This window comes from Ruditapes philippinarum, unplaced genomic scaffold, assembly GCF_026571515.1.
Source record: "Ruditapes philippinarum isolate M1 unplaced genomic scaffold, ASM2657151v2 ctg1427_1_1_1_1, whole genome shotgun sequence".
Classification (NCBI taxonomy): domain Eukaryota; kingdom Metazoa; phylum Mollusca; class Bivalvia; order Venerida; family Veneridae; genus Ruditapes; species Ruditapes philippinarum.
In genome coordinates, this window is record NW_026858699.1 from 119,378 (window position 1) to 129,971 (window position 10,594).

The 10,594-nt window shown below is 29.6% G+C and overlaps 2 protein-coding genes across 2 annotated transcripts; both read left to right on the forward strand.

The window, feature by feature from the left end:
* Positions 1-243: 243 nt before the first annotated feature.
* Positions 244-1,872, forward strand: LOC132753983 (uncharacterized). The gene is made up of 2 exons (XM_060744563.1): positions 244-432; positions 750-1,872. Exons 1-2 carry the CDS (start codon positions 264-266, stop codon positions 995-997), a joined length of 417 nt encoding a protein of 138 aa, XP_060600546.1. The 5' UTR covers positions 244-263; the 3' UTR covers positions 998-1,872.
* Positions 1,873-3,958: 2,086 nt separating this feature from the next.
* LOC132753984 (uncharacterized) lies at positions 3,959-7,809 on the forward strand. Its single transcript, XM_060744564.1, has 5 exons — positions 3,959-4,105; positions 4,613-4,680; positions 6,313-6,424; positions 6,795-7,010; positions 7,328-7,809. The coding sequence occupies exons 1-5, from the start codon at positions 4,012-4,014 to the stop codon at positions 7,573-7,575; spliced, it is 738 nt and encodes a 245-aa protein (XP_060600547.1). The 5' UTR covers positions 3,959-4,011; the 3' UTR covers positions 7,576-7,809.
* The last annotated feature ends 2,785 nt before the right edge of the window (positions 7,810-10,594 follow it).

The window sequence follows — 10,594 nt, forward strand, 5'->3', positions numbered from 1 at the left end:
ACGGGGTAAGGGGAATCAATTGTTTTTTATTACATTTAAAAAATAATCATTAGAGAAAAAGGGTTAAAAAATATAAAGTATCATTTGGGAAATTGTAAAAAAATTTAAATAACAACCGTCTTCATGTATTCTAGGTCAATTTTCAAAGACAATTATACATAGATTTATGTTTTACATAATTCATGTTGTAATCCAAAGAAAATTTCTATTTTACAGACAGAATTGTGTATGTATACATTAAGTCTCCAAGTGAGGTGACGAAAATGTTGAAAAGGCAATTAATGGAAACATTATATGCTCGTTTAAAGTATATAGGATTTGTGGAAATTCAAAATATAGACGACATTGAAAAAGGACCACCATTGCTTGCTCTATGTGTAAATGCAAGTAGAATGAAAACTGATGCAAGCAATGCAATAAAAGGAGTAAGAGGTAAACTACTGTTGTTTTCCTTTAATTGTTGCAAGTAATCCTTTTTCTTGCCGTCTGTCTGTCTGAATTATTGTAATAATCAAAAAAGAAAAAGATGTAATACAGCGTCTAAATGAATTGCTGAATTGCAAGTTAACACGTTTTTATTCGTGTAAGAGTAAAACTATTTTCCAAAAGTCATATTTTGTAGATATACTTTCAACTGCAAACGTTATTACTTAAAATCTTTTCATTTTAATTAACGTTCTTGTTTTATTTAAGTTGAGGTTATAAATCTTATTGATCATACTGACACATTGCTTCATTCGTTTTATTAGAATTAAAGAATACGGTGCTTGTCATCTTCCATCATGTTGAACATCATGCTGACATGTCCTGGCAAAGCTCTCAGTCCTTGAGTGGTCAACAGTTTAGTAGATTAGCAGGAAAATATGATATGGCCTTCCTTAAAGAAAAAGGTTTCTATCCATGTGATATGAACACTAAAACTGAAGACAGTATTGTGGCTTTTCTTACAAAGCAATATCCTAAACCTGAAAAGGGTAAACTTTCTTCAATGTTTTAAACAACACTATTATGTTAATCGTTCTTTAAAATATTGTATTTATCTATTGAACAAGTGTACAGAATGAATTTGCTATTTTCATAAAATTGCACTGATCGACTTTAATATTTAGATGTACCTGTTGGTAAAAGACATTTCATAAAGACAAAGATCATACAAAGAATATCATTTTATTTGTAAAGAATCATTAAGCAGAACTTGCACAGAACAAACAGTATAACGTGCTGCGTGTAATGCATATAGAATACGTTAGTAATCTGACGGAAAGCAAGCATTAGAATAGCAAGGGAAAGCAATAAAATTAACACATAAGGTAGTTCCTAAATTACTTGTTTTAAATAATTGTAATTGCATGTACTAATTTCAACTAACATGAACAGTATTTTGATGATAAATATCTAGAAAAAAGTAATCACCTGGAAGCAAGCATCAAAATCAACAAAATTTCATGAAAATTGCAGACTCGGTTATAAGGGATAGTAAAACAGTTTAACATTTAAAGCTGCATGCCTCCAGATGAGTAAAATATTTCAATAAAATCAAATTTGAAAAATATGTACTGATATTTTTGAAAAAGTAAAATAATTCAAGATTCCAGTAATATTTTACATGTTATGTGCAATAAATGACTGATTTTTCAGTATTTACAACTATATTTCTACTGCGTTACTAACGCAGTAAGGGCTATTTATGCATATTTTTACCACTTTTTTGTTTTCAGTGCCATTGAAAATGAGTAAAATGCTTCTTTTTGGTTATTTCACAATATTGTACATTCAAATACATTATCAAAATTTTCATGAAAATAAGCATGAATCTGGAGGCGTGCTGCTTTAAATAACGTTTTATCAGTTGCTTAGATTTCCAGTAAAAATTTATGTGAATACCAATAACTAAACTGATTTATCATTCAATGAAAATGTATCATCACGAAGAACTGATGGCAATTCATGATAAAGTTTAATTAACTGTTGATGTGTATAGAATACGTTAAAGAACTCTAACACTTATTTAATCACTATCAAATTTAAATTTGAAATAACCAATCATTACTTGATTTATTTCGCCAATGATTGACTATAGTTTAGTTTTTGCTGCTCAAATAATTTTCAGATTAAAAACATATTTAATATTACAGATGGTAAAGTTCAGCAGACATCCGTCGAGGTATTATCTTTGTTTCATGCAATAAAATCAATCAAGTTTGATTTAAGTTTAAAAATTGTCTTAAATTCCGACTTCAATTATATTATTTGATCATTATTTCTTAATGAATGAAAAAATATACAATGTAACATATTATATAATTATGATATAATTATATTGTAGCTAGTAAAATGTACATGCAATAATGTTTTATTTAATTTAAGACCCTGTATGTTGAAATTAAGGTTGTTATCAGTGGTTGTGGTGTTGGTAGTTTTCACTCCGGATCATGACAGTAAGCCACATGGAATTCACCAGAGCACAGTTCAACAAAAGCATCGTTCCTGGGCAGGCTGTCAAGCAATTTACCAGTACTAGGTACTTTCACTTTCGCAAGGAACTGAAACTTCTGTACATACCAGAGCAGAGGTACAGTGCGAATGACCGTAGAAAGGATTTCATGATCAATCTTAGCGAAAGTGACCTGCGCCGTCCGGGAATGGGGCGCCAGATTCACAGTCCAACGCTCTTCCTATTTAGCTGACCTGACGGTTGTTACCACCCTTAAGTGAAATTCTATGTACACATGTATATAATTATGCTTCTACAATAATTTTTGCAAATCGAGAAATATGTAAAATATGTACTGCAAATATTTGTCCACATAATATGTTATCATTTAAATATATGCATTCATTTCTTATTGAAACAATTTACTTAGGCTTTATAAAAATAAATTAATAATTACCTCCCTTTATTCACATGAAAATATAAATTCGGTAATGTCGTTACAAAAAATGCTTTTAAGAACTTACAATATAATTGATAAATCATCATTTGAGCATTATTTTATGATATAAAACCAAAAAAAAATTGAGTTACATGATCTTTAATTACATCTTCATTTATTTTACACCATCTTTAATAATTTTATCCGATATGATTTGAAAGAAAAAAGTGATTTATATCTTTTATTAAATCTCCTTTATAAGCAATGCAGTTTTATAATCCTATCACGGGGTGAGCAAATAAAATGTGCAGTCTGGCCCTGCCTTTACTAACATTCTCAAACTGGGATAAATCTCAACTTTATTTGTTAGGCCATTGCAAATGTGTGAATATTTGAATGAAAATAATTAATCAAGAATGATTGTACATATTTTTTGCACACAGTATTTAACAAAATGCTATAAATTATTTTTAATATGCTTATTATGACGTCATAATTTCGTGACGTCATGAATTAAAGCGCATGATGTCACCCACAATAATGAATCAATATATTAAATTAATAAAAACTTTATTTGTTAGGCATGTAAGATCAAATTTTAACATAAACATTAACCAGTTGTTTTGCCACATTTATAGACATAGACATTACACGTACAGATCTTTAAATTGATTGGAATAATACCTGGCTATGTGAATATTTTGTTCCATTGCTCATGCAAATTTAGCAAAATAGCCAAAACAAGAGGTCAATGTTAATTAACATGAAGCTATAAAGCATCAAGGCTCCAAGTTGGGTGTCAAAAGTCACCCTGTCCCAGGATAAGATAATTATGCAGCCTGACTGGGACTCGAACCCAGGAGGCCGCTTTAAACATATTCTTAAATAAATGACAAATCTAGACCTAGACAACCGATAAACTACTGTAACACTTACAAAAACAATTTGAAAAAACAATCATTTTTATTAATTTGTTTTTTTTTATTGTTATTAATGTATATAATGTATATAAATATTAATGGAAAGTTGCATATGTTCCGATAAAATGAACTCACTTTTAAACATGTATGTATAATCTCAGACTCAACCAGAGGTAGAAAGTATCAATGAGGTGTTTAAAAAAAACAATGAAAGTGAAATGGCTAAGATGTCGGACCTTATTGCTCGTTTAGAAAAAGTAGAAAAAGACGTTATGGAACTGAAATCGCATCCTTCCTTTTCAACAAGACTCGGTATGCCATTCCTATTAAATTTTGTTTTCAACATAATTGTTTGAATTGTGTGACAATTGGTGTAATACTGATCCTAACACTCATTTAGAATTTAAGAATTCTATAAAACCTTTCAAAGTAAAGGGTTATACGTTGATTCCGATAGAACGCGTTGAAAAAGGCAAATATTTCCAATAATGTATAATTTCAACATATTTTGATAAAGACTATTCAACAACATTTAGACCACAAGAATATCTTGACAAAAAATAAAGCTCGGACAACCTTAAGAAATGTTACTGTCTCTTATGTGGGGTTTGGTAAGATACTTTGCAATTTACTTTAGACAGGGTAAACTTTATGGTAAAGGTATTTGCATCATACAACAATACCTTAACGTCGCTGTGCTCTCTTAGCAAATCATCGTTTTTCATTAAAATATGACTTGTGGTGTTTTAAGTTGTTGCAATTATATTAAAATTGCAAATGTTTGTATAATCCAATTATAATTAACTTTTTGCATTACAGATAAAATAGGTCAAAATCAATTCGAGACTGATGAATATGCAAAGGAAGATCAAACCCAAATGAAATCGGTAATCTAAAACTTTTATCATTTTCCTGGCGGAGGCCGTCTGTTTTCGGTTGGACTTCCTGTTTAATTTAGAGGGAAGAACTGTATATATGTTAAATAGGTCATTTAACAATAACAATGGTATACGCAACTAATTTTTAATTGATGTAAAGGAGTTCAGAAATCGAACTACCTAAACTCATTTATATGCTCTTTTACCATCAAGATTTATTTAAGATATGCAATTTCAGTTTAACCATGCTTTCTCCTACACATTATAAGTTCTATATTACCATGCATCTTCCTACAGATTATTTTACGATGCTCTAATGAGTTATACATTTTGCCAACCACCACTTAAATTACGTCCACGATACCGTTAACTAATGCGCATGAAATGCGAAAGACACACACAAGTAAACGAACTGATCCGGTATTATCAGTTATCTAGTTGAAATGGATACAAAATTATTAGCTTTTACATATTTATGAAGTATTTATTTAACTGCTAATGATTGAATGGTTTGTCAAATTATTTTTAGAATTAGAAAGCTTACTTTCGGTTCTTTTTTTTATTTTAGGTTCTTTTGTTATTTCTAAAGGTGTTGCAAATCTGTTGATTCGGCCATCATGCGGGTATTTCGTATCAACAAAACGTTGTCATAAAACTTTATATTGAAATTTCAATTTGATTAAACTTCAATTTCTTTTTTTTCTTTTCTTTAAGATAAAACGACATTCACAATTATAGAAATAAGAAAAATACATGACGGTAAAAATGAACTAAGACGGAACAAATTGAGTACAAAAAATTTTATTTTGTATTTCTTAATATTTACTTCTTTACTTTTAAATTACATGTTGTTTCTATTTAGAATACTTCGTATGTGCCAACAGATGCATATCATTATAATATTTCAAACATTTAAACGTAAAATTCCTTTATAGACTCAATATCATAACCCTTATGATTATATTACCGTGTTTCCTAAGATATGAAATGCAAAAAAAAAAGTTTTAGTTCGGCCGAGTATACTTCTTGTTACAACTCATTCAAAGCTAAAGGTACATCATGCGCAGGAAACTTGTAAATTGTCCGTCCCTTAAAAATGACGTGCATCAGTTCCATAACGTAAAATCAATAGTCTTATATGTTAAATGTTTATTAACTGCAGAAAGTAGTACTGAATGTGAAATTTGTGGTCATTAGTATTAAAAATGTAGACAAAGTGTTATTTTGACTTCTTAACAAAATACTAAAACAATACAGCTGTACTATTAACCAGAAATTAGCAAAAGCAAAGGATGGTCCGAAAAATTGGCCAATGGATAACATTTTTGAATCCATAATAAGACATCAATGATGAAAAACTTTGTAGAAATGGCAATAAACTTGAATAAAGCGTTTTTGAGTGTGTACATGTATAATTGAAACTCTAACACTCGAATGTATTTTGTAGCAAACAGTGAACTTGAATTGTAAGTAATTGTTGATTTATAGTAATTTCTTGTAATTATATTACATGATTACATTACATGTATAGCGCTAAAAATAGAATAGAACTTGGTTTTTTATGCTCTAATTGATTGTATTGGTATTCCGGTTGTGATATATAACATAAAGGTACAAAACACATTAATTTTGACAATTCAGGAACAGAATGCTAAAGGGAATAAACATCCTAAACTGAGACATGAGGTTAAAAATGAGACCAGTTGTACAACTGAACTGAATCCAAACGGTCATTCTACAACAAGGAAGCTCGGTAAGCCATTTAATTGAATATGTACAGAAAGCCCTTACATGTACATATGTATTTGTTATTTTATGAATTAAGAATAGCGCTATTCTGAATGAAGGTCAACAATATTTGTCTTACAATTCAGTTAGTGTTAAAACATTCTTATAACAATTATAGCGTGTAATGGGTACAGTCAATTGTTATTATTACATGTATATAATCATTAGAGAAATGTTAAAGAATATAAAGTATACAGCATTTGGCACTTGTATACAAAGTTTAAGTCTTATCAACCGTCTTCATGTATTCTAGGTCAATTTTCAAAGACAATTATACATAGATTTATGTTTTACATAAGTCATGTTGTAATCCAAAGAAAATTTCTATTTTACAGACAGAATTGTGTATGTATACATTAAGTCTCCAAGTGAGGTGACGAAAATGTTGAAAAGGCAATTAATGGAAACATTATATGCTCGTTTAAAGTATATAGGATTTGTGGAAATTCAAAATATAGACGACATTGAAAAAGGACCACCATTGCTTGCTCTATGTGTAAATGCAAGTAGAATGAAAACTGATGCAAGCAATGCAATAAAAAGAGTAAGAGGTAAACTACTGTTGTTTTCCTTTAATTGTTGCAAGTAATCTTTTTTCTTGCCGTCTGTCTGTCTGAATTATTGTAATAATCAAAAAGCAAAAAGATGTAATACAGCGTCTAAATGAATTGCTGAATTGCAAGTTAACACGTTTTTATTCGTGTAAGAGTAAAACTATTTTCCAAAAGTCATATTTTGTAGATATACTTTCAACTGCAAACGTTATTACTTAAAATCTTTTTATTTTAATTAACGTTCTTGTTTTATTTAAGTTGAGGTTATAAATCTTATTGATCATACTGACACATTGCTTCATTCGTTTTATTAGAATTAAAGAATACGGTGCTTGTCATCTTCCATCATGTTGAACATCATGCTGACGTGTCCTGGCAAAGCTCTCAGTCCTTGAGTGGTCAACAGTTTAGTAGATTAGCAGGAATATATGATATGGCCTTCCTTAAAGAAAAGGGTTTCTATCCATGTGATATAAACACTAAAACTGAAGACAGTATTGTGGCTTTTCTTACAAAGCAATATCCTAAACCTGAAAAGGGTAAACTTTCTTCAATGTTTTAAACAACACTATTATGTTAATCGTTCTTTAAAATATTGTATTTATCTATTGAACAAGTGTACAGAATGAATTTGCTATTTTCATAAAATTGCACTGATCGACTTTAATATTTAAATGTACCTGTTGGTAAAAGACATTTCATAAAGACAAAGATCATACAAAGAATATCATTTTATTTGTAAAGAATCATTAAGCAGAACTTGCACAGAACAAACAGTATAACGTGCTGCGTGTAATGCATATAGAATACGTTAGTAATCTGACGGAAAGCAAGCATTAGAATAGCAAGGGAAAGCAATAAAATTAACACATAAGGTAGTTCCTAAATTACTTGTTTTAAATAATTGTAATTGCATGTACTAATTTCAACTAACATGAACAGTATTTTGATGATAAATATCTAGAAAAAAGTAATCACCTGGAAGCAAGCATCAAAATCAACAAAATTTCATGAAAATTGCAGACTCGGTTATAAAGGGATAGTAAAACAGTTTAACATTTAAAGCTGCATGCCTCCAGATGAGTAAAATATTTCAATAAAATCAAATTTGAAAAATATGTACTGATATTTTTGAAAAAGTAAAATAATTCAAGATTCCAGTAATATTTTACATGTTATGTGCAATAAATGACTGATTTTTCAGTATTTACAAACTATATTTCTACTGCGTTACTAACGCAGTAAGGGGCTATTTATGCATATTTTTACCACTTTTTTGTTTTCAAGTGCCATTGAAATGAGTAAAATGCTTCTTTTTGGTTATTTCACAATATTGTACATTCAAATACATTATCAAAATTTTCATGAAAATAAGCATGAATCTGGAGGCGTGCTGCTTTAAATAACGTTTTATCAGTTGCTTAGATTTCCAGTAAAAATTTATGTGAATACCAATAACTAAACTGATTTATCATTCAATGAAAATGTATCATCACGAAGAACTGATGGCAATTCATGATAAAGTTTAATTAACTGTTGATGTGTATAGAATACGTTAAAGAACTCTAACACTTATTTAATCACTATCAAATTTAAATTTGAAATAACCAATCATTACTTGATTTATTTCGCCAATGATTGACTATAGTTTAGTTTTTGCTTCTCAAATAATTTTCAGATTAAAAACATATTTAATATTACAGATGGTAAAGTTCAGCAGAACATCCGTCGAGGTATTATCTTTGTTTCAATGCAATAAAAATCAATCAAGTTTGATTTAAGTTTAAAAATTGTCTTAAATTCCGACTTCAATTATATTATTTGATCATTATTTCTTAATGAATGAAAAAATATACAATGTAACATATTATATAATTATGATATAATTATATTGTAGCTAGTAAAATGTACATGCAATAATGTTTTATTTAATTTAAGACCCTGGTATGTTGAAATTAAGGTTGTTATCAGTGGTTGTGGTGTTGGTAGTTTTCACTCCGGATCATGACAGTAAGCCACATGGAATTCACCAGAGCACAGTTCAACAAAAGCATCGTTCCTGGGCAGGCTGTCAAGCAATTTACCAGTACTAGGTACTTTCACTTTCGCAAGGAACTGAAACTTCTGTACATACCAGAGCAGAGGTACAGTGCGAATGACCGTAGAAAGGATTTCATGATCAATCTTAGCGAAAGTGACCTGCGCCGTCCGGGAATGGGGCGCCAGATTCACAGTCCAACGCTCTTCCTATTTAGCTGACCTGACGGTTGTTACCACCCTTAAGTGAAATTCTATGTACACATGTATATAATTATGCTTCTACAATAATTTTTGCAAATCGAGAAATAAGTAAGTAAGTAAGTAAGTAAATATTTTATTAAAGTGACATGTGCAAACATAAATAATGATGACAATAAACAGTTACATAAAGGCATGCACCCGGCCCATCGGGCCTATAAGTCACATAATACTTGTCAAAACAGTAAACATGAGAACAATAAGCGAATCAATGGTCATGAGTATAGTAAATATACTGTATACAACAGTACAAGTTAGAGATTTTATTCATTTATGTATAATAATTAAAGAAATATGTAAAATATGTACTGCAAATATTTGTCCACATAATATGTTATCATTTAAATATATGCATTCATTTCTTATTGAAACAATTTCTTTAGGCTTTATAAAAATAAATTAATAATTACCTCCCTTTATTCACATGAAAATATAAATTCGGTAATGTCGTTACAAAAATGCTTTTAAGATCTTACAATATAATTGATAAATCATCATTTGAGCATTATTTTATGATATAAAACCATAAAAAATTGAGTTACATGATCTTTAATTACATCTTCATTTATTTTACACCATCTTTTTCATAATTTTATCCGATATGATTTGAAAGTAAAAAGTGATTTATATCTTTTATTAAATCTCCTTTATAAGCAATGCAGTTTTATTATCCTATCACGGGGTGAGAAAATAAAATGTGCAGTCTGGCCCTGCCTTTACTAACATTCTCAAACTGGGATAAATCTCAACTTTATTTGTTAGGCCATTGCAAATGTGTGAATATTTGAATGAAAATAATTAATCAAGAATGATTGTACATATTTTTTGCACACAGTATTTAACAAAATGCTATAAATTATTTTTAATATGCTTATTATGACGTCATAATTTCGTGACGTCATGAATTAGAGCGCATGATGTCACCCACAATAATGAATCAATATATTAAATTAATAAAAACTTTATTTGTTAGGCATGTAAGATCAAATTTTAACATAAACATTAACCAGTTGTTTTGCCACATTTATAGACATAGACATTACACGTACAGATCTTTAAATTGATTGGAATAATACCTGGCTATGTGAATATTTTGTTCCATTGTTCATGCAAATTTAGCAGAATAGCCAAAACAAGAGGTCAATGTTAATTAACATGAAGCTATAAAGCATCAAGGCTCCAAGTTGGGTGTCAAAAGTCACCCTGTCCCAGGATAAGATAATTATGGCAGCCTGACTGGGACTCGAACCCAGGAGGCCGCTTTAAACATAATTCTTAAATAA